Source organism: Salvelinus namaycush, chromosome 26 (assembly GCF_016432855.1).
Source record: "Salvelinus namaycush isolate Seneca chromosome 26, SaNama_1.0, whole genome shotgun sequence".
NCBI lineage: Eukaryota > Metazoa > Chordata > Actinopteri > Salmoniformes > Salmonidae > Salvelinus > Salvelinus namaycush.
The window spans coordinates 31,099,225-31,124,287 of NC_052332.1; the positions used below are offsets into that span (position 1 = coordinate 31,099,225).

Consider the following 25,063-nt stretch of genomic DNA (forward strand, 5'->3'; position numbering starts at 1 on the left):
AAAATTTGATAAACGTATATTGCAAATTGCAATACATTGAAAAAACGTGTTTTTAATTTACATTTTTCTGTGTACTGTAGCATACACAGACAATTTACAGACAACAAAAAAGGCACCGTAATTAACATCAAGAAACCAAAAATATATATTATTTCAGTACATTCACTAATACAACCCATCGTTTGTCAATAGAAGGCTATAATAAATAGCCTGTTATGCCGATTATTCTAATATTCTTTGTTGATATGCGCATGCGTATCCCCTACCCACGAATGATTTTAAAGATCATGCTTCCGGTAGTGATCATTCAGTCCAAAATGGCGGACCTTCTGGGCTCAATCTTGAGTTCGATGGAAAAACCTCCCACAGTCGGCGACAAGGAGAGCCGACGAAAGGCCCGAGGTATATTCAGTATTACTCTACAGTTATTTATCCTTAATTCGTTTGTATTATTCGATTGTAAAGATAAGAGTATTTCGTAAATGTAGCTGTTCCGTGGCGTTCTCAACCTCCCTATCGTCTGTACAGAAAAGTATCCAGTCACGAACGAGTATTTGCCCTTGTAGTGAATTACGTTTTTGTTTAAGATGCATCCTATTGGTCAAAGTCAGTCCTTCTAGTGCTCTCATTGGCCAAATGATCCATCATTCATTGTTTGTTTGCGCACGCAAAGCAGCACAAACTGGTTGAATCAATGTTGTTTCAATGTAATTTGTCAACGTATTGTGACGTTGAATCTACGTGAAAAATACATTTGATTTGAAAAAAGTAATAAACTTAAACTACATGATTATGTCCGCATGGTTACCAAATATTAAAACAGACCAACCTTGTATAAAATGTTGAATGTATACCTATTAAAATAATAGACTTTCAACATCTGCTATCAGAAAACAAAATAGTCTGGGCAGCACCTCCTACTGGAGAACTATCTATCTGCCCTTTGGGCTCCCTTCCAGGGGTTTTAACCAAGCCCCGCTATGTTTGACACTGACTATTACCCATGCACTGTCGTGAGAATGATTTGTTGAGAGATCTGCACTTCACTGTTGGTTTTGAAGTCATTCCAAAGAGTAGGTTTAAGAGAGCAAATGAAATGTGACCTTACTTTGTCAATCACCAACTATGTTCTTTAGGCCTACAGTGCATTCGGAAAATGTTTTCAGACCCCTCACTTTTTCCACATTGTGTTACGTTACAGCTTTAATCTAACATGTATTTTCCCCCCCTCCTCAATCCACACAATACCCCATAATGAAAAAGCAAAAACTGGTTTTATTTTTTTTTGAAAATGTATAAAAAAATAAATAAATGGAATATCACATTTACATAAGACCCTTTACTCGGTACTTTGTTGAAGCACTTTTGGCAGCGATTACAGCCTTGAGTCTTCTTGGGTATGATGGTACAAGCTTGGCACACCTGTATTTGGGGAGTTTCTCCCATTCTCTGCAGATCCTCTCAAACTGGGGAGCGTCGCTGCACAGCTTTTTTTCAGGTCTCTACAGAGATGTTCGATCGGGTTCACGTCCGGGCTCTGGCGGGACGTTCAGAGACTTGTCCTGAAGCCACTCCTGCATTGTCTTGGCAGTGTGCTTAGGGTTGTTGTCCTGTTGGAAGGTGAACCTTTGTCCCAGTCTGAGGCCCTGAGCGCTCTGGAGCAGGCTTTCATTAAGGATCTCTCTGTACTTTGCGCCGTTCATCTTTCCCTCGATCCTGACTAGTCTCCCAGTCCCTGCGGCTGAAAAACATCCCCACAACATGATGCTGCCACCACCACCATGCTTCACCTTAGGTATGGTGCCAGGTTTACTCCAGATGTGACACTTGGCATTCAGGACAAAGAGTTATTCTCCCCCTATTGCTCAGTTTTGCTGGGCGGCCAGCTCTAGGGAAGGGTCTTTTTTTGTAATTCTTTTTTAATATTTTATGTTCAAGCGTTTCATAAAACCTGTTTTTGCTTCGTCATTATGGGGTATTGGGTGTAGATTGAGGATCTTTTTTTTTTTTTTTATCCATTTTAGAATAAAGCTGTAACGTAACAATGTGGAAAGTCAAGGGGTCTGAATACTTTCTGAATGCACTGTTTATAGCATTTGCAAGTCATCGAGCAACTGTTTGAATTCAACAAAAAATAGACAATAAATTAGGCCTAGGGTGGATTTTTTTATTTTAATAACTTTTTTTTTATTGATATTGAATTGTTTGGTGTCAACGCAACCAAATATCAACATTTTGAAGGAGATGTCTTCTGCTTGGATTGTCCAATCTTTGCATCTGACTTAGTCTGGCTTTAATTCCAGTTTGTTTGAATTTCAAATTGATATGTTGGATTCAAGTCTTCATCTTTTTTTTTTTTTTATAAATTTTATCCCATTTTCTCCCCAATTTTTGTGGTATCCAATCGCTAGTAATTACTATCTTGTCTCATCGCTACAACTCCCGTACGGGCTCGGGAGAGACGAAGGTCGAAAGCCATGCGTCCTCCGAAGCACAACCCAACCAAGCCGCACTGCTTCTTAACACAGCGCGCCTCCAACCCGGAAGCCAGCCGCACCAATGTGTCGGAGGAAACACCGTGTACCTGGCCCCCTTGGTTAGCGCGCACTGCGCCCGGCCCGCCACAGGAGTCGCTGGAGCGCGATGAGACAAGGATATCCCTACCGGCCAAACCCTCCCTAACCCGGACGACGCTATGCCAATTGTGCGTCGCCCCACGGACCTCCCGGTCGCGGCCGGCTGCGACAGAGCCTGGGCGCGAACCCAGAGACTCTGGTGGCGCAGTTAGCACTGCGATGCAGTGCCCTAGACCACTGCGCCACCCGGGAGGCCCTCAAGTCTTCATCTTAACCAACAATCTAAGTTAAAGAATAGGACTACATCAAATCAAACTTTATATAAAGTGCATTTAAAGTTTGATTTGATTTAGTCCTATTCTGTAACTTTTGTCTATTACTTTTGTAATACAATAAATAGCCTGAAGTTAACACACACTAATAAACTCAGCAAAAGAAGAAAGGTCCTCTCACTGTCATCTGTGTTTATTTTCAGCAAACTTAACATGTGTAAATATTTGGATGAACATAAGATTCAACAACTGAGACATAAACTGAACAAGTTCCACAGACATGTGACTAACATAAATGGAATAATGTGGCCCTGAACAAAGGGGGGGTCAAAATCAAAAGTAACAGTCAGTATCTGGTGTGGCTACCAGCTGCCTTAAGTACTGCAGTGCATCTCCTCCTCATGGACTGCACCAGATTTGCGAGTTCTTGCTGTGAGATGTTACCCCACTCTTCCACCAAGGCACATGCAAGTTCCCGGACATTTTTGGGGGGGAATGGCCCTCGCCCTCACCCTCCGATCCAACCGGTCCCAGACGTGCTCAATGGGGTTGAGAGCCGGGCTCTTCGCTGGCCATGGCAGAACACTGACATTCCTGTCTTGCAGGAAATCACGCACAGAACGAGCAGTATGGCGGGTGGCATTGTCATGCTGGGGGGGGGGGGGGTCGGTCATGTCAGGATGAGCCTGTAGGAAGGGTACTGCAAGAGGGAGGAGGATGTCTTCCCTGTAACGCACAGGGTTAAGTTTGCAGGCAATGACAACAAGCTCAGTCCGATGATGCTATGACACACCGCCCCAGACCATGACAGATCCTCCACCTCCAAATCGATCCCGCTCCAGAGTACAGGCCTCGGTGTAACGCTCATCCCTTCGACCATAAACGCGAATCCGACCATCACCCCTGGTGAGACACAACCGCAGCTCGTCAGTGAAGAGCACTTTTTGCCAGTCCTGTCTGGTCCATCAACAGTGGGTTTGTGCCCATATCATTGTTGCCGGTGATGTCTGGTGAGGACCTGCCTTACAACAGGCCTACAAGCCCTCAGTCCAGCCTCTCTCAGCCTATTGTGGACAGTCTGAGCACTGATGGAGGGATTGTGCATTCCTGGTGTAACTCGGGCAGTTGTTGCCATCCTGTACCTGTCCCGCAGGTGTGATGTTCGGATGTACCGATCCTGTGCAGGTGTTACACGTGGTCTGCCACTGCGAGGACGATCAGCTGTCCGTCCTGTCTCCCTGTAGCGCTGTCTTGGGCATCTCACAGTACAGACATTGCAATTTATTTCCCTGGCCACATCTGCAGTCTTCATGCCTCCTTACAGCATGCCTAAGGCACGTTCACGCAGATGAGCAGGGACCCTGGGCATCTCTCTTTTGGTGTTTTTCAGAGTCAGTAGAAAGGCCTCTTTAGTGTTCTAAGTTTTCATAACCGTGACCTTAATTGCCTACTGTCTGTAAGCTGTTAGTGTCTTAATGAACATGCACCTGTGGAACGGTCGTTAATTGTTTATGGTTCATTGAACAAGCATGGGAAACAGTGTTTAAACCCTTTACAATGAAGATCTGTGAAGTTATTTGGATTTTTACGAATTATCTTTGAAAGACAGGGTCCTGAAATAGGGACGTTTATTTTTTTGCTGAGTTTATAACATTTAACCTTTAAAATTAATAACATCCGTGGCCACATTTTGAGATTACTGTAACTATACATTTCTTATGTTCAAGAGAGCATGCATAGGTCATCACAGATCAGTGGAGATCTTCACATTGCTGTAATAATCTGCTCAGAATCTCGAATGACATTGATCACTTGCACCATGTACTTTTTAATGTGATCTCAACTGCAATCCAGGTAATTTGGTTCTGCTATTAGATGAAGCACAGTGATAACACAATCTGTTGTGTAAATAAACTATATATCTGAAATTGTATTTCCATTTGAACATTACTGTGCAATTTTTTTTATTTTTTAAGTGCACAGTGCCTTGCAAAAGTATTCACCCCCTTGTAATTTTTCCTATTTTGTTGCCTTACAACCTGGAATTAAAATAGATTTTTTGGGGGGGGTTTATCATTTAATTTACACAACATGCCTACCACTTTGAAGATGCAAATTATGTTTTATTGTGAAACAAACAAGAAGTGAGACACAAAAATAGAACTTGAGTGTGCATAACTATTCACCCCCCCAAAGTCAATACTTTGTAGAGCCACCTTTTGCAGCAATTACAGCTGCAAGTCTTTTGGGGTATGTCTCTATAAGCTTGGCACATCTAGCAACTGGGATTTTTGCCCATTCTCCAAGAAAAAACTGCTCCAGCTCTTTCAAGTTGGATGGGTTCCGCTGGTGTACAGCAACCTTTAAGTCATACCTCAATCCAATTGAGAATCTGTGGTCTGGGCTTTGACTAGGCCATTCCAATACATTTAAATGTTTCCCCTTCAACCACTCGAGTGTTGCTTTAGCAGTATGCTTAGGGTCATTGTCCTACTGGAAGGTGAACCTCTGTCCCACTCTCAAATCTCTGGAAGACTGAAACAGGTTTCCCTCAAGAATTTCCCTGTATTTAGCGCCATCCATCATTCCTTCAATTCTGACCAGTTGTCCAGTCCCTGCCAATGGAAAAACATCCCCACAGCATGATGCTGTCACCACCATGCTTCACTGTGGGGATGTTGTTCTCGGGGTGATGAGAGGTGTTGGGTTTGCACCAGACATAGCGTTTTCCTTGATGGACAAAAAGCTCAATTTTAGTCTCATCTGACCAGAGTACCTTCTTTCATATGTTTGGGGAGTCTCCCACACACACACCTTTTGGCGAACCCCAAATGTGTTTGCTTATTTTTTTTTCTTTAAGCAATGGCTTTTTTCTGGACACTCTTCCGTAAAGCCCAGCTCTGTGGAGTGTACGGCTTAAAGTGGTCCTATGAACAGATACTCCAATCTCCGCTGTGGAGCTTTGCAGCTCCTTCAGGGTTGTCTTTGGTCTCTTTGTTGCCTCTCTGATAAATGCCCTCCTTGCCTGGTCTGTGAGTTTTGGTGGGCGGCCCTCTCTTGGCAGGTTTGTTGTGGTGCCATATTCTTTCCAATTTATAATAATGGATTTAATGGCGCTCCGTGGGATGTTCAAAGTTTCTGATAAAAAAAATTGTAACTCAACCCTGATCTGTACTTCTCCACAACTTTGTCCCTGACCTGTTTGGAGAGCTCCTTGGTCTTCATGGTGCCGCTTGCTTAGTGGTGTTGCAGACTTATGGGCCTTTCAGAACAGGTTTGTGTGTGTGTAGTGATATATCTCTCTGAGATCATGTGCCACTTAGATTGCACACAGGTGGACTTTATTTAACTAATTATGTGACTTCTGGAGGTGGGCTTCCTAGCAAAGGGGGTGAATACATATGCACACCACTTTTCATTTTTTTTGTCTTTTTTAATGAATTTTTTTAAACTTTTTTTTCTTCACATGAAATCCAAATAAATAAAGAAACACATTTAAATTACAGGTTGTAATGCAACAAAATAGGAAAAATGCCAAGGGGGATGAATACTTTTGCAAGGCACTGTAACCTTTATTTAACTTTTAAATGGTTGAAAGCGCTGTAATTGACATTTGGGTGACAACTAAACAAAAAACAGACATAGTTTTTCCTTTGGAATTTGGTTGTGCTTTTAGATTGTTGAAAGCATAGTGATAACACATTAGAAATTCAACTAACTTATAGGTTATCTTATTGAACAACGTCTCAACCAAATATTATCCACATTGAAATGACGTAGTGTGCCCAGTGGGTGTGTTATTTGGTAATAATGAACATCATACTGAACACTTGTTATGCAAGTCACATGTACTATGTCAGTAGTCCCTCATCCAAAAATGATGTGAATTACACTTAAGCAGCTATAGCATAGGATCCTGTTGCTCTATGGATTAATTTGCTCAGATGACACTAAATCCAGAGTTTACCAACATTATTAAAGTGATGTCCAGGTAATTAAAGTATGGTATAGGAAATATATGCTATTCAGACAATCGATATGTTATAACATCTCATGGGAATTAATAGGCTTATATTTTCAGTATGAAAACAATTGAATAATATAACCTTGTTTTCTATCCCTCAACAGAACAGGCAGCAAGAATGAAGAAGATGCAGGAGGATGAGAAGAAAAAGAAAGCAGAGTTCAGGAAAAGGGTGAGAGGCTCTGCCTGCAGGCGGAGGATTATATTCTGTCTCCTTTGTGGGCTCATTTTCTGCTCATCCAGCTGAATGTCCAGTCAGTAACTTGGACAAGCCAAATCCCAAGAAACAAATCCAATAACTGTTTTCAATTCTTCATTGACTGATCTTTGGTGGGTAAAGAACAATCGAGTTTATACTGCCTTCATCTCTTTTTCAGATGGAGAAAGAGGTGTCAGAATTCATTCAAGACACTAAGCAACAGAAGAGGAAGTACAATCCCATGGGAAAGATTGAAAGGAGCATATTGTAAGTGAAAAATTAAAAATATATCCTTGAATATATAAATAGAGAGCATTATGTAATACGTTTTTTTGTTTTATGAGAGGACTACAAACATAATATGTAACAGTTTGCATGTAAACTTTTACTGACATCCTGGCTTGTTAAAGGCATGATGTTGCAGAAGTCGCTGGTCTGGCATCGTTTTCTTTCGGAGAGGATGAGGAGAGCAGATACGTCATGATTTTTAAGAAGGTCAGACCTCTTTTGGATGTTCTTTATGGCTGCATTCACAAATATCACCAGATTTACATGCCCTTCCCATGAGTTGCACTATTATTTTCGTGCATAGTGGTGGCATTTTATTATTTGTTGTATATGTGTTATTCTTACTGATGCGTAACTGAAAGTATGTATTCAAAATGACTGTGGCAGGAGTTTGCTCCATCAGACGACGAGCTGGAGGCTTACCGGAAAGGAGAGGAGTGGGACCCCCAAAAAGCTGAATACCGCCGCAGACTTAAAGTAAGACTGGAGACTCAGTCACACTCACTGAGGAACAAAACTGAAGAGAAACACATACTCTAGTGTACATGTCCATAACTGTATATCATTTGGCAGAATACATTCATTTACACAGAGAGAGATCCGATTTCAAGTAATGTAGACTTGTTATAACATAGCAAGTACTGATGGTTCACACTTGAGTCTTTTTGCACCTTAATAGATCTAATCACTCTAGCTGTAGTCCTTGACATTTTGCAGGTAACCCTTTGCTCTATAATATGCTGCTGTCTTTTGTTCACTCAGCGTAATATCTACGGAGTATAGGTTGGGTTCAGAGCTATTGCTCAAAGAAAGTGTTTGATAATTAAACCTGTCCACTGCTCTTCAGGAGCAGGCTGCGTTAGAAGAGGAGACCGCCTGTAAGACACAGAAGAGGGCAGCGTCTCCCAGCTCCAATTACCGTGACAAGTACAGCCATCTGATCGGCACCTCTTCTGCTAAGGATGCAGCACATACGCTAGAGGCCAACCAGGCATATGGCATGGGTCAGTGTGAAGAGGCTCAGTATTGATTTCTCATCCTCAGAGAATCACATCTCCTCATGGTGTGTGCTGTGTTCTTTGCGTAACAAAATATATTTGCCTCTCCTCCCTCAGTACCTGTGGCCAACAAAAGGGACACCCGCTCCATAGAGCAGGCCATGAATGAGATTCGGGCCAAGAAACGTCAGAAGACAGGAGATGAAGACACCGGGGCAGGGAGCACCTCCACCTCTTGAGAGGGCGTGGGCGTGTGTGTGTGTGTGTGACTGAGTGTAAAAGAGAGAAAACGTATGAGGGGCACAGAGGGAGTACCTCATCTGTATTATCCTACAGGAGGGCTACTACATTGAAAGATCCTACATGTTTCCCAGGACATATACAGTAGGTGAAACTTGTGGGTATGTAAGGAAGGTTCTTGAATTATGTTTCTCCTCTGTCCTTGACTCGGGTTGACTGTTTTTATGTTCCAACCAAATTGGTCGTGTGGAAGTCTGATTAAGAGCATTTTGTCTATTGGCTTTCTTTCTTTTACCCCAAAGTCCTGTAATTTCTCCCACACAAATGAATCATTTTTCTCAGTGAACGCAAAGAGGAGAGTAGCACAACCATGAGGGGCAACAGTAGGTTGCCGATAGTTTAGCATTTGTCTGTTTTCACCTTTACAAGGAAAATAATTCCTATTGTGACATATCGTGGCAGTTAGGAGTTACAGGATATTTTTTTATTATGTTTTTAGCTACATTATGGGCTCTATTCAGTCTCATCGCTGAAGCGTTACAGATTACCTGATAGAAAGGTAATTTCAGATTGAGCTGACATATGCAGCGTTTACTGTAAATGCAGTCTCCGCTAAATGTCAATCACGCTGTACCCACTTGGGGACACACTGGTTGAACCAATGTCGTTTCCACGTCATTTCAATGAAATTACGTTGAACCAATGTGGAATAGACGTTGAATTGACGGCTGTGCCCAGAGGGTAACACTGAACTTCTGCGTTACGGCTTGAATAAAGCCCTAAATCTTTGTTCTCAGGCCCATACAGTGTTTCGATCCCACAAATGAAAAGTGAATGGGGGCTGAAGACTTACTTTGAGAATGAAACCACTGCAGTTTGTAGGCCTACATGGTAGATCTACTAGCAAACATCAAGTTGATGATGATTACATTTCTGGGGTCATACTCATGGGGAAGTGTCTCATTTAGAGACGCAAAGCACTGTTTGAATCTCATTGTCTATAAATCATTGTTACCTTCAGTAAATGTAATACAGCTCTGCTCCGTTGTGTAGTCTGGTCAAACTGAATCAGTCACATTTTTAAATGAGGATTGAAATAAGTGTCCTATGCTATGTGGACAATGCTGTGTTGTCAATGTTTTATTCTATGCGCTATTTCACTTGCTCAGTCTGCAAAGACGTTGGCATGATGGCATCTAGCTGTAACCATTTTAATCCCTTTGTTTCCTGTATGTTTTAATAAATGCTGGAGAAATGTTGATTTAATACGCCTTTTATGTTGTGTCCCATAACATTGCAGTGTGTTGGTAGCACTTGTAGGCCCTTTTACCATTTTTAGGACGGTAGCTAGATGTCTAGAGAACAAAAACAGTAGGCCTAAAAGTATCTTTACAAATGTTTTAAAGCTTTGAGGCATCAATCTGCACTTTCATTTCTAATTGGGCAATTCTCCAACACGAAGTACCACGCGTCGGCCCTTCAGTCCTCGTCTCACATCTGCGAATGATCTTGACTGTGGAAGCAAGCTTAATCGTTTTCGTGGCCATCTCCATTTCTCAACCATCGGACCCACTTGACATCGGGGGCGTCGACTCCGAGGCCTCTCTCTCTGAGATCTGTCATGACGGGGCCTCAGACTTTGTGGCCCTCCACGGCGACCCAGATGCTGGTTGTTGCGTTGAGCAAGCAGCGCCACTTGCGCACGGGTTCTAACCATTGTGCTCCAGTAGGAATGTGGTTCTCCGTATTGAAAGGTCTTACCTGCCTTAGAATCTTTGACAAATTAGTGGCAGGCTTTTGACCTCAAGGTCATTTCAATTATGACATCATAGGCTCCCATCACATTTTTATTATGACATCACAGGCTCCCATCCCACTTTCATTAGCGGGTGAGTTCAATCTGGAGTGCCAGAGTGTGCTCTGGGCATTAGTAAATTCAGAGTGTTGTGCTGGCTGAGGAGTAGGGTTGATCCGAGCGTTCTGACCTCACAACGGCAGTCAAGCACCCAAGCTAACATTGGCTAGCTTGCTAGCTACTTCCAGACACAAATGAGAGAATCTCATTCTGACCATTTTACTCACCCTAGCAGAGCTGGTTAGGGTGTTATGTTGTCCAGAGCGTTGGTGACTAACTGCTGTTGACAATTTAATTATGTTTTTTTTGCCGACGTTTACTGACACCGGCTATATTCAACGGGTGTTAAGTGTTTGTAAATTCATCAGTTATTCTGCGCTCTGGCACACAGACGAGAGTGCTCTGAAATCGGAGTAGATAGCCAGAGTGAATTTACGAACGCACCCATAATGTCACTGACATGTCTAGCAGGGTGTTATACTGTGCATTTGAGAGACACAGTGATAATATGCTCTGCCTCCAATAAGTTATTTGACAATATCTATAGGCTTTATTCCTACTTTAGGCCTACTTGACAACCAACAAACTTAGATTTATTCATTCCATTTTCTTTGACAACATCACATCATTCACTTCACCCAGTTTATAAATTGGCGTATTCTTCCTGTAGGAGGCGCCTTCGATGAAAACCAAGAATAAATTCGTGATTTTATGGGGAGTTTCACACTGTCCTGGGGTTTGCTGTCGCAGTTGCTGCTATTTCATTTCATATTGACAAGGATTTATCCCCCAACATGAAGCATATATTCTTATTAATTTGCATCTGTTTGTTCGTTGGTTGTGCTTCGGATGTTATAAGAGCAAGAAAAGGTAGGACAGACTGTCTCTGCAAATCTAAAGTTAAGCCGTTATCCACAATTGATGAAATGCGTCTGTAGCTCAAATCAAACGAAGAGTTTTACTATAGGAACACACTACAACTACTCACTACTGGCGATCAAACATGGGTTTATGTTATTTTTTCCTTTTCTGGATTTCATCATTGTTGCAACCAACTTTTTTTGTATATTTGGCAAGTTTATACAGCGTGTCTATAAGGTCAGTGTAGTATTAAACTGTATTAAATTGTGCTAATTCCGGTTGAAATGTATTAATTATAACCACAACATTAATTATATAACCACATAACATCAATTATGACAGTATACTGATTTAATCCACATGTTTTTTTGCCAGAAGATATTAGCAGTTATTACTCTGACAGGTTTGTGAGCCATGGAAGATACTTTTTTATTAGATTAGTCTCTTTCGTTTTCTGTTTATGACAATTCCTGATTTGCTTCATATTAAAGTGCTTCTACTGCTAGAATAACTTTCCATCTTCCATTTTTTTTCACCCAGTGTCTGCAGTTTTCTGTTCTTTCAAAGAGAAAACATACAGTCCTGGAGACAGCTGGCATCCTTATCTGGAACCCTTTGGTTTCATGTTTTGTATGCGGTGTTCCTGCACTGAGGTACTGTACCAATAGAATTAGAGTACATCATTGGTCAGTTTTGTCACATCTGTAGCCTAATATGAAACCATGTAAAAGTGTACCAAAAGAAGCCCAACACTGCCCTATACGCTACTGTATCAAACTGTCTAAACCTGAGTATTTTATTGTAGGCTACTGTGTGCAAATAGGATTTAGGCTACTGGCTATACATCATATTGGCAGTTGCTTTAAAGGGTTTTGGTGGGTGGGATTTCAAGGTATGCCCGTAAACCATGTAACGTTTCCCTCATAGACAGGCCATGTGAAATGTAACACAATTAAGTGCCCTACTCTGCGATGTGACAACCCAGTGACTGACTCTCAGCAGTGCTGCCCTCGCTGTACAGGTAGGATCAGGCATTCTCATACAATAAGCACACACAGGCAGTACAATAAAGTTATTTAATAATTTCTATGACTCCATTTGGTATAGTAGTACCTGTGTGCTTTTATGCCATGTCTAGTCACAGGACTTGATCTTCAATTGCATACACCAGTTCTCTCCTTGAGGAAAATAAGGCTAGAGGTGTGTAAAACAAAAACATCCTACTTTGGCATTCACTTACTCATCTTGTGCTTACCATTCATTATCTGCTCAGATGAGCCTAGGATTCCAGCAGGCTTGAGAGCCTCAGTGAAGTCCTGCAGGTATAATGGAACTTTATACCAACCAGGGGAGACCTTTGCCAACCATGACCTCTTCCCATCTCGACAAACCAACCAGTGTGTCATGTGCACATGTTCAGTAAGTCACACTCTCTCTTCCTCTAGTTTATGGTGTACAGCTCATTACTCTGAGAACGTAACTGGGAGTTTTTCCTCATGCGTCAGCCATAATACTGGAGCTCTTAATGTATCTACAATTCCCTGTGGCAGTAAGCGACTCTTTTTTTTTTTTTTTTTTAGGAACTCAGTTTGGTCTCAACTTACTGTTGAGAGTTAGAATAGTAGAATACACAAGGTGCAATTTTAATATTTGGTTGAGCATCAGCAGTTTTTTTCTTGTTATTTCAGTCACTGACAATCACTCAATTAGCCAATGTCAGCAAAACATTTTCAGATTGGTATGTTAGTCTAGCCAACTATCTAAACTTGTAGTAATCCTGGTTGAATTATCAACCGGGCAAGAAAGGGCATGTTCCCAAATTTCTATCCATTGGTTTTGTTAGTCACTCTCACTCAGATATCATATTAACATGGCAAAAGATATGGCAAAGTGTGTAGAACTGCAAGAAATTAGCTTTAAAACTGCAAAAATGTATCCCCACCCTATGGCATTGTGCTGAATTGCAGGAAATTGGCTCTAAAACTGCACATTTCTATCTCCGCACCATGGCAAAATGAGTAGAATTGCAGGAAATTAACTTGTTAAAAAAATTATCTCTGGAAAATTATCTCTATAGGGAAGCCACTAAAGTGTTTTGCTCGCGAGTTGGGGGCCCCGAAACAACATTTAGCTTCGGGCCCCCAAAAAGCTAGGGCTGGCAATGTCTACAATCACTTCTGTTCTTCCTTTGGCTTTCTTCCACATTTGTTTTTAGAATGGAAATATTTTCTGTGCTCTGAAAACTTGCCAGCCGCTGACCTGCTCCTCACCAGTCTCATTCCCAGATACCTGCTGTCTGGTGTGCAAAGGTGATCACATTTGTTTCTTACCACAGATTCTCACCCTACTTTCTGTTGTAATCAAAGTCAATGTATATCCTCTTCATTTGTCTTTGATTAGATGGTGGCATTAATGGGTACTCATCAGTGGAGGATGTAGGCCAACAGCTGAACCGAGGCGTTGTAGGTGGTTTTCTGTTCATTCATTGATGGGTTTAGTCTTGTAGATTTGTCAAACCATAACATCCAAAACACCACACCTTTGCAGAGAAGACAACAACTAATATTTAATCTTCATTTGTGGGGCATGTAAATCAAGTTTACCTGGAGTGGGGTGGGGTTCCAACTCACTGGCATCGGAACTGCACATAAATCCAAAATAACCCCATAATAACTGTGTCTATTTGTCTCTGTGAATACACAAGAGGCATTCAGTGGACCAGTGTGCTGGAGAGCAGTTCCGAGGGCGGTCTGTCCGCTCTACTCCATCCACAGTCAGGGGTACTCCCAGAGGCCTGAGCCTGCCCAAGCTCCACTTCAAAGGTGCTGCAGAGACCACCGTGAATTTCCTGCTGCAGAAAAAGCACCAGAAGGGTGAGAGTTAAATGATAGCCCTACAATAATTAATAATATTAATTAATGCTATTCATCTTATTATTATCCTATTAATAGTAGTACTATTTTCATGGCCTACAATAGGGAGTCACTTCCCTGGTCATTGAGCAGTCAATATATTCTAACTCTTACAGCTCTGTGATTGTAATAATATGTAGTACTAGAGCATATATGTTTTCCTATTTCTCTCAGCATGTCAGTACAGCGGCAACACCTACTCTCATGGTGATGTGTGGCACCCAGTCCTGGGGAAGGTCCTGGAGTGCATTTTGTGCACCTGTAAGGATGGCATACAGGACTGCAAACGCCTCTCATGTCCCAGCCAGTATCCATGCCAAAATCCCGTTAAAACCGAGGGGAAATGCTGCAAGATTTGTCCAGGTACTGTAGCTCAGCAGTATTCACAATGCAATTCAGAAAATTATTTTAACCATAGGTTTTGAACAATATACATTTTTAATCTCTCTGATTTCTGCTCCTAGAACATAATGCTGAGAGCAACAGGACTGACTGTTACATAAACATGAATCTTGGACATGACAATAACAACCTCTTGGTGTACAAAGTTAAGCCATCGTCAAAGGTTCACACAGAGGACACAGTTAGGATAATTGCTATTGAAAGACAAGGGACTGCTGAAGTTGAAGTGCAAGTATGGAAGACAGTAGGAGGTAATAGGAGGGGGGAAGCATTAGAGGGCACTAGCATGGCAGTGTTAATAACAAAGCTCCAGCTGTCGATTACCTAACTATTTGGAATGTCACCCAATATGTATTTTCACTTTTCCCAGGAGTTTTACAATTAATGGAAACTGGGGATGTTCTGAAGAAAGATCTTCTAGATAATCCAGATGACTACACTTTACTGACAACATTGGATGAAGGTGAGTTTATCCATGTTTTTTGTGTGTTTTTTTATTTTTTTTTGTATGCGTACCTTTATTTTCCGGTCATTTAAAAGTTCTCTAGTTATAAATCTTGTAATCCTTTAGTTTCTTTTAAGTAAAGCTTTTCCATTGTTTTGCCAATCTGAATTGTTAGGCAATACAGCTCAAACCATTTCTAGACATAAGGTCATAGACCAACCAGACATATTGTAGACCAAAGGAAATTTCATTTCATTTCAACTGATTAAAAAATGGCTGCTTCCTCTTGTCAGTGACCATCTTGTTTCCTGCTGAGGGAAAAAAAGTTATGGATTTGTACGCTTTTTGTCTGCTGTTGGATGGCAACATGTCAATTCTTTGTTCTTTTTATACAGAGACTTGGAAAAGATTCAAGGAGGAAGAAGACAATCAGAAGGAATTTCCCAAGACCAGGACCTGTGAGGATGGGATCAGGGAGGTAGTGAAGTTCTTGTACCCAGACCAGCTAGAAAGCCTGTGCTCTTCTTAACTCTCATCCCCTGACTTTGACATCAATGGAAAATGCACAGCATTCATATGCATTTCATTAAACATGAAACATAGCACTGCTTATTGGTTATAGAATAACAAGCTTTTGTTTATTTTTAAATGTCATCATAACTCATTACAATGTGATGTTCCATATTGTCAGCAGAATTGTCAACATTGTTGGTAGCATTTGGTAGTAGAAGAAACCAAAATGCAAAAAATACTTTAAATGAATTACAGTTATCTCATTTTTGTTTTCTGGCATACTGAAATACAGTAAAAACAGTTATCTAAAAAATACAGGTGTACATGTATATAATAGAAAAATACACTGGGTAAATTAGACAGCCATCTGGCAATAACACCTTTATAGAGTAGACCATATTTACAATCACTTTACCGTTCTGCTAAATACTGCTGTTTGAAATTGTATGCCTTTTCAGAATGTACCGAGAAATATTAATTAACATATTTATTGTAAATAGAAATATGCTAACAGATGTCATTTTGAGGCAGAGCGTACAACATTGGTTTGTTTGACATGTTTGTTTGTACATTCTGTAGACATTTGAGTTTGTACTGGAAGGTCCTTGCCTGAGACGCCATGGCTTTAGTTCATTGGGCTATTCTGCCCTACCAAGCAAAAAGGCAGTAACTGCTCATTTGGTTGAAAATGAGTTAATGTCATTTTTTCTACATTAAATACAGTGGGGCAAAAAAGTATTTAGTCAGCCACCAATTGTGCAAGTTCTCCCACTTAAAAAGATGAGAGAGGCCTGTAATTTTCATCATAGGTACACTTCAACTATGACAGACAAAATTAGAAAAAAAAATCCAGAAAATCACATTGTAGGATTTTTAATGAATTTATTTGCAAATTATGGTGGAAAATAAGTATTTGGTCACCTACAAACAAGCAAGATTTCTGGCTCTCACAGACCTGTAACTTCTTCTTTAAGAGGCTCCTCTGTCCTCCACTCGTTACCTGTATTAATGGCACCCGTTTGCACTTGTTATCAGTATAAAAGACACCTGTCCACAACCTCAAACAGTCAAACTCCAAACTCCACTATGGCCAAGACCAAAGAGCTGTCAAAGGACACCAGAAACAAAATTGTAGACCTGCACCAGGCTGGGAAGACTGAATCTGCAATAGGTAGCAGCTTGGTTTGAAGAAATCAACTGTGGGAGCAATTATTAGGAAATGGAAGACATACAAGATCACTGATAACCTCCCTCGATCTGGGGCTCCACGCAAGATCTCACCCCGTGGGGTCAAAATGATCACAAGAACGGTGAGCAAAAATCCCAGAACCACACGGGGGGACCTAGTGAATGACCTGCAGAGAGCTGGGACCAAAGTAACAAAGCCTACCATCAGTAACACACTACGCCGCCAGGGACTCAAATCATGTAGTGCCAGACGTGTCCCCCTGCTTAAGCCAGTACATGTCCAGGCCCGTCTGAAGTTTGCTAGAGAGCATTTGGATGATCCAGAAGAAGATTGGGAGAATGTCATATGGTCAGATGAAACCAAAATATAACTTTTTGGTAAAAACTCAACTCGTCTTGTTTGGAGGACAAAGAATGCTGAGTTGCATCCAAAGAACACCATACCTACTGTGAAGCATGGGGGTGGAAACATCATGCTTTGGGGCTGTTTTTCTGCAAAGGGACCAGGATGACTGATCCGTGTAAAGGAAAGAATGAATGGGGCCATGTATCGTGAGATTTTGAGTGAAAACCTCCTTCCATCAGCAAGGGCATTGAAGATGAAACGTGGCTGGGTCTTTCAGCATGACAATGATCCCAAACACACCGCCCGGGCAACGAAGGAGTGGCTTCGTAAGAAGCATTTCAAGGTCCTGGAGTGGCCTAGCCAGTCTCCAGATCTCAACCCCATAGAAAATCTTCGGAGGGAGTTGAAAGTCCGTGTTGCCCAGCAACAGCCCCAAAACATCACTGCTCTAGAGGAGATCTGCATGGAGGAATGGGCCAAAATACCAGCAACAGTGTGTGAAAACCTTGTGAAGACTTACAGAAAACGTTTGACCTCTGTCATTGCCAACAAAGGGTATATAACAAAGTATTGAGATAAACTTTTGTTATTGACCAAATACTTATTTTCCACCATAATTTGCAAATAAATTCATTAAAAATCCTACAATGTGATTTTCTGGATTTTTTTTCTCATTTTGTCTGTCATAGTTGAAGTGTACCTATGATGAAAATTACAGGCCTCTCATCTTTTTAAGTGGGAGAACTTGCACAATTGGTGGCTGACTAAATACTTTTTTGCCCCACTGTACATGCTTAATCATGTGGACAAGTATCCTGCCTCTATTGTGTTTTGGAGAAAATGGGGGTCATGTTAGCAGTAACTGCATAAAGTTACTGTGAAACCAAGGTAAATAAAAGCCATTTTTCTCAGTTCCACGCTATGAGCAGTTACAGCCTTTTTTCTTGGTAGGGCAGTATACATATAGGGCTTTCCTCAGAAAATGTGGGTTTGATATCTGGGCATCGGTATTGCCCTGCAACAGCAGTTGTATGTATTCTGTCATAAGAGTGGCTACATTGGTTTGCTGGAACTACTTTCTATTATGTTCTCTGAGGTGTTTATCATTATGTTTGGCCAGTTTTCTACAGACCAAGTTTCCATAGGATTATGTGTGATTTCAGTACTTGATGCGTCTTTTTTCCCTTTGCACAGTGGCAAGGCATTCTTGCACGTGATTGACAAGGCTAAAAGTTGGAGCCAACCAAAAATATGATTTAGTTGAGCTCTACCTGAGGCAAGAATTCCTGCACAAATCAGACTGTTGTTATTCCTTTGACTACCCTCCAGTGAACCCAGTCGGACCAGTCGGACCAGGGGGATTTCTCATTTATAAATTGTGCCTGTAATTTGGATTTGTGCTCCAGTGCTATAGTTTGTTTTCTCAAGGGTTGTAATGGCCTAACAGGATGAGCACAACAATAGAGCTCTGTTAATTTGATATAAATGTAGGTCATGAGTTGGAAGGACACCAACATTTTCCAATACAGAGAACTGAAGAAGAGAGGGCTCAGGGAGGAATAATATTGAAAAATAAGAATACTGTTGATGGATGACCCAGTCTTTTAAAAAAAGGTAGAGAGCAGGGTTTCCCAAACTCAGTCCTGCCCCTCAGGTACACGTTTCGTTTTTTGCCCTAGCGCTACACAGTTGATTCAAATAACAAACTCATCATCAAGCTTTGATTATTTGAATCAGCTGTGTAGTGCTAGGGCAAAAAACTAAACGTACACCCAGGGGGGCCCAAGGACCGAGTTTGGGACACACTGGGATAGAGCACAACAGTAACATGCTTGTCAAATAGTTAGACACAATTTGATTCTTTGCAGTATGTATAATACACCAAACCCAAGAAAAATAAATCCTTGGTCTTTAAAAATGTAGGATATTATTGGAGTGTTGTTCTACCACATCAAATAACTATTATGACAAGTTATTGAGATAGCATGTCATTACTGTTCTACACACATTGAGAAGCTGGCTTATGATCACATCATCTGAAATCCATGTTCGCCTTTGAGTTGAGCTGCCCTGTGAACAGCTTGTCAAAAGGCTTGTTTAGGTCAACAGGTGTAAGATAAGCCCATTTATCCCTGTGCCATTTTCATTGCAGTAGATAAGAGCCATACACCGAGTCCTGTCGATATGGGAACAGTGCACAGACTTGTGACTAATATCCCTCATCTGTGAACCCCAACAGTCCACTCTCTCCCTTCACAGCTACAATGACTCATTGTGTTGGCTTCACACTTTGCGCCAGACATTGCTGCCCATCTCTCACTAAAGGCCTGACAAAATATTTTGAAACAGAAGCCCCTCAGTTGTAGACCTTAATAGTTTTACAATGAAGCTGTGACTTATTTCAACAGGCTGTTGGACTTGACAGTTCCTGGCAATATCTTATTTTGAGAGGTTCAAGGTGGTCCTCTTCCATAAAGGAGGTAGATGTGCCTCTTTCCACTTCTCCATAAAAAACACATCTTATTTCTCTTCCAAATTGATGAATGAGAAAGTATTTGCTATATGCCAGAATGCAGTGTTATATTTAGAGAAAGTAACTTGATCCCGGATAATAACGCAAAGTACAGCATCCCTCATTGTGGCAGGCCAGGTAGTGAACAGGGGTGGTGGTGCTGAATTTTTTTGTCACATTAACGGTTCTATATTTTATTGCTGGTGGAAAATCTTGAAACTTTTCATCATTTATATGGTCTGTTAATTTTTTGGAGAGGATGTTTCAAATTCCCTCTAAGTAGCATTTGGCCAATTCAGCTATGCATGCTTAGTCTTGGCTCAGGCAATAGTAACAGCTGGGGGCAGTCAGTGGGTATAAATCAGGTAGTGGGGTCAGCTCTCTGTAGGAGCATGTCTACTCAACCCTGCTGCTGCCCATTGTTAGAGAATATGTCAGACCAGGGAATTCTCACAGAACTGAAGAAACCTCACTATTTCAAGTACATTAAGGGTTAGAATCGGAGTAAGAATATTTACTACAATACTGTAATTACATCTGTAGTTCTATTGAAAAGTGTCTCAACGTGTGAGTTGCAACAATATATTATTGTATGCTACAAGATAGCTACAGTCTATGGGCCTACTGTACGAGCCCACAACTTATCCGAAATGTAGCCATTTCCTGTGGATAACGGGCTACAGCGAGCCGTTAGTTGCAGTAGATGGAGGCAGGTGAGGTGAGAAAACTAAATAAATATTCGAAATATCTGTCCCTAGGCTGCTACACCATAATTATGGTGCCTCACAGAAACAGTGTTTGTGAGGAACTGAGGCATTGAAAATCAATCAGGCAGTCTTTTGATTCAAAGGGAGCCAAATTGTGTTAAGTTAATTAAGTCTGATAGATGTGTTTGCTTTCATAGCTGATTAAGGTGTTCAAGAGAACCCCTGAGTTTTTGCTTCATCAAAATACTTCCGAAATCTATTAAGGGCACTGTTTTTTACACCCTACCCCTTTCCTTAATTAAGTTGGCCCTGATCATTTCAGCTGATGATCTGGGCAGTGCCAAGAAAATATGGACAATACTGGGATTCATGTCATAAACACTTCAGTCATTACACCCTCTTTCCTGAACCCCACTGTTAGAGGTTCACATTTTTAAACACATGCTTGTGATGGAGGCATGATTGATAAACCAAGACCAGGTTTCACAGGAATATTTTTGTTCATCGCTGAAATGATTATTGTTCAAGAGAAAAATTTACTACAAATGTACAATTATGGACCATTCAATCACTCTCCCTATGATTTCATGTTAAGTGTGTACTACAGTTTCTAAGTATACTTGTGCATCAAAAAGACTATGATGAATGGGGCCAATCTTGAATAAACTCATTTGGCACATTGATTAATGAGGAGTGTTGGTGAGGTAATCAGCTGCTTGGCCCCAGAGCCAAATGAACTGTTTCAGTCTCCCCACACAGTAGTATTCTCCTACTGTTAGGCCTCAATTTATGATCCAAAACAACAGTTGTATCCAAACATCTCTCAGGCTTGATTGCAACGATTAAGCCAGATGTGGAGATACTGGCGCACCCAGATACACTGAAATTGACCCGAGGATATAAATTCCTGAAGATCCTCAGACTCCTCATTGCCTTTCCCAGCTATGTCTGCCTATGTTTTCTTTTGGACAGAGAGCAGAGCCAGATTCTATTACATCACCAAGTCCTAAGAGCATGTGTAAAAACCTGTTTTCAATTAATCATTTTCTTTTGAAGAGTTTTTCAAGAAGAGAAAGAAAGGGATTATAAAAGTAAATTACAAGTGAATGTTTATTTCCCTTTAAAGTTGTTTGTTGATATTAATCTGAACAAGAACTCAAAATAGACAAGAACAAAAACGTTTTTTCTCTCAAACTGTTTTTCTCAAACGCAATTCACAACCACATGTTTCTCTAACATCTAGAATCAGAGAGAGAGAGAGAGATATGTTCAATAAAGATTACTGGCAATAGGTGCCTTTGCAATTTAGTCAATTGTATCAAGAGGTTGAGCAGTGGCTGTGCCAGTAGTCAAATGTGTGCTGTATATGTATAGTGTAGTATGTCTTCACATTGTAGATGTAGATCTATTACAACATGCTTTACCTTGAGATATCTTCATATTTAGGGTTTTCTGCGGACCTAAAATAAACATAAATATAACCACAAACATTATTTTATACATAAAAAAAACCAGGAGAGCAATGAATGAACTGTATAACAACCTCCAGATGTACTCTGTAAATCATAGGATTTCATGTGATGATGACAGATAGTATTTAAACGCAACTCAACATATTTATTATTTGTATGCATGAAATCAATCATAGATGTTTTTCTACAGGCAGGTGTTTTTTAATAACACTTCTAACTAAAATGTGCAGGTAAATTACCATGCCATATTATCTTCAGATTTCAACATGTATTTCTGCTTGTTAGAATAAGAATGTAATGTATGTTAGTTGTTTTATGTGATTATTGACAGAGATACTTGTAATTAAGACTGCAGAAGGAATGTGCATGGGCTGCGCCTGTTTACCACAGACAACATCAAATCTAATGTATTCAGAGACTGGGAAGAAATCCAGTGCTCAAGGCCTGTTTGAATATAGTAATGTGGAATCACTTGATATATTTTTTTAAATGCCCACTGATTTGTTCCACCTGGGTTTTAAAGTGCATTCCACATCTGCCTGGCTGAAATATCATTTTTAAATCGTAAGGTGGGCAAGACCATGAAATCAAGGAGAGGGACAGAACAAGGGATGGCCAGTGAAACCAATATGTGGGATGGGCAGTGATCAAGGGATGGGCAGTGATCAAGAGATGGGCAGTGATCAAGAGATGGGCAGTGATCAAGGGATGGGCAGTGATCAAGGGATGGGCAGTGATCAAGAGATGGGCAGTGATCAAGAGATGGGCAATGATCAAGAGATGGGCAATGATCAAGAGATGGGCAGTGATCAAGGGATGGGCAGTGATCAAGAGATGGGCAGTGAAACCAATATGTGGGATGGGCAGTGATCAAGAGATGGGCAGTGATCAAGGGATGGGCAGTGATCAAGAGATGGGCAGTGAAACCAATATGTGGGATGGGCAGTGATCAAGGGATGGGCAGTGATCAAGAGATGGGCAGTGATCAAGGGATGGGCAGTGATCAAGAGATGGGCAGTGATCAAGGGATGGGCAGTGATCAAGGGATGGGCAGTGATCAAGGGATGGGCAGTGAGTGCACATTCAGTACCACATTCAGGTGGTGTGGCAACACTAAACCACAATGTCGGAGTACTTTGTAATTGACTATGTTACACAGTAGAGATCTTTAATCTACGCTGATTGTATAACTAATTCTGAAATTTGTGAAATAATTCCCCTCCTTTAGCAAACGCACAGCTGACTGACACTGTGTTTTAATTTCTTTCCTTGAATTGAGTTTTAATCATAAAGTCTCAGCATGTCAGTTTTTAATAATACATAATGCTATAGGCTTCTAGACTCCGTAGGTAACTATCTGTAGAGTATATTTGATGTTGTGCTGTTGTTGGGCTCGGAAACTTCAGATCTGCAAATAAGTAATTGTGTTTTCACTTTTATTTGCCTGGTTTCATTTGTTTTGTTCACAGCTTTCACAGTGTTTCTTTGAGTATCACTTTTATCAGTCTAGATGCAGGGATTTTGACTGTTTTCTTTTATGTACCAAAAAACAAAGATTTATTAGTCCACATACCTGCATGCCCCATCCTCTCGTAGAGTTCTTTCCTGCTGCGTGTGATAGTGTATGAATCTCCCAGCCCCTCCCTCACACGAATGTACCTTTGAAGAAACCTGGAAACAGTTCATCATGTTCCCTCATTGCATAGCCAAGTCATGGAGAGGGAACCCTGCCTCAGTGTAGACCATCCATGGCCTGTGTTTCCATTGCATGGGTTTGCTCAACAGTTGCCTTTTACTCATGAAAGCAACTCTGCTTACTGCATGGCACACGCAATGTGTTATTTTATTATTCAATAATATGATCTATTACAAATGTGTAATGCCTTATGTTGGTATCTAAAATAAGACAACTTTCATGCTTTTGACCCAGAGCACCTAAAGTAAGATTGGGGTCAATTCAGATTTGGTAACTGTTGATTGATGAAATTAATCCAAACATACATTCCCAAAGCACATGAATGTAATTTCATCTTGTCCTATGAAATTCAGAGAGCCAGTTTCAATTGATAAGCCTGTCAAAGGGACCGGGTACTATCCTGCATCAAGGGACGTTGCAAGCCATGCGGCAAGCAATAACACGGCTGTGGCACTGGATCAGACACCAGTTGATTCCAAAGTGTGCTTCCAGAGTTAAGCCCTGCCAAAGGCAGACCATTGTGTATCAAACATAACCTGAGTGCCTGATTGTGCCCAAGTAATATCATGCATGTCAAAACCATAGGAAGCAAACCTATTACTCAAAGATACGATGCATCTAAAATGCCACCATTGTATTTTCTTCACCAGTGGTTCCCAAACTTCATAGTCCCGTACCCCTTCAAACATTCAACCTCCAGCTGCGTACCCCCTCTAGATCCAGGGTCAGCGCTCTCAAATGTTGTTTTTTGCCATCATTGTAAGCCTGCCACACACTATACAATACATTTATTAAACATAAGAATGAGTGAGTTTTTGTCACACCCAACTTACTCAGGTGCTTCGGCTATATCACATTTGACATTGTCCGTAAGCTTGAGTTCATTTGCACACAAAAAATCATACATTGATGTAAAGACCTGTGTGTTGTCCTTGTTAATGCAGACAGAGAAGAGCTCCAACTTTTTAATCATAGCCTCAATTTTGTCCCGCACATTGAATATAGTTGCGGCGAGTCCCTGTAATCCTAGATTCAGATCATTCAGGCAAGAAAAAACATCACCCAAATAGGCCAGTCGTGTGAGAAACTCATCATGCAAGCAGTCAGACAAGTGAAAATTATGGTCAGTAAAGAAAACTTTAAGCTCATCTCTCAATTTTAAAAAACGTGTCAATACTTTGCCCCTTGATAACCAGCGCACTTCTGTATGTTGTAAAAGCGTTACATGGTCGCTGCCCATATCATTGCATAGTGCAGAAAATACAAGAGTTCAGGGGCCTTGATTTAACAAAGTGAACCATTTTCACTGTAGTGCCCAAAACATCTTTCAATCTGTCAGGCATTCCCTTGGCAGCAAGAGCCTCTCGGTGGATGCTGCAGTGTACCCAAGTGACGTCAGGAGCAACTGCTTGCACACGCGTTACCACTCCACTGTCTCCGTCCTGTCTTTTGCACCATCAGTACAGATACCAACATGAGCAGCAGCTACGTTTGGCTACATACAGACCGTTAGTGGAATTCCCAGGAGAGATTAACGGTTAATGTGATTGGATGTTA

General features: G+C 41.1%; 2 protein-coding genes across 2 annotated transcripts; both read left to right on the forward strand.

Annotated features, from left to right (window-relative positions):
• Positions 1–295: 295 nt before the first annotated feature.
• Positions 296–9,863, forward strand: spag7 (sperm associated antigen 7). The gene is made up of 7 exons (XM_038965438.1): positions 296–402; positions 6,977–7,044; positions 7,250–7,338; positions 7,482–7,566; positions 7,747–7,836; positions 8,207–8,363; positions 8,475–9,863. Exons 1-7 carry the CDS (start codon positions 318–320, stop codon positions 8,594–8,596), a joined length of 696 nt encoding a protein of 231 aa, XP_038821366.1. The 5' UTR covers positions 296–317; the 3' UTR covers positions 8,597–9,863.
• A 237-nt stretch (positions 9,864–10,100) lies between these two features.
• On the forward strand, positions 10,101–15,927 carry LOC120021064 (chordin-like protein 2). Its single transcript, XM_038964714.1, has 11 exons — positions 10,101–10,266; positions 11,854–11,966; positions 12,241–12,334; positions 12,587–12,732; positions 13,529–13,622; positions 13,714–13,775; positions 14,018–14,186; positions 14,400–14,588; positions 14,690–14,878; positions 14,998–15,090; positions 15,468–15,927. Exons 1-11 carry the CDS (start codon positions 10,101–10,103, stop codon positions 15,599–15,601), a joined length of 1,449 nt encoding a protein of 482 aa, XP_038820642.1. The 3' UTR covers positions 15,602–15,927.
• The last annotated feature ends 9,136 nt before the right edge of the window (positions 15,928–25,063 follow it).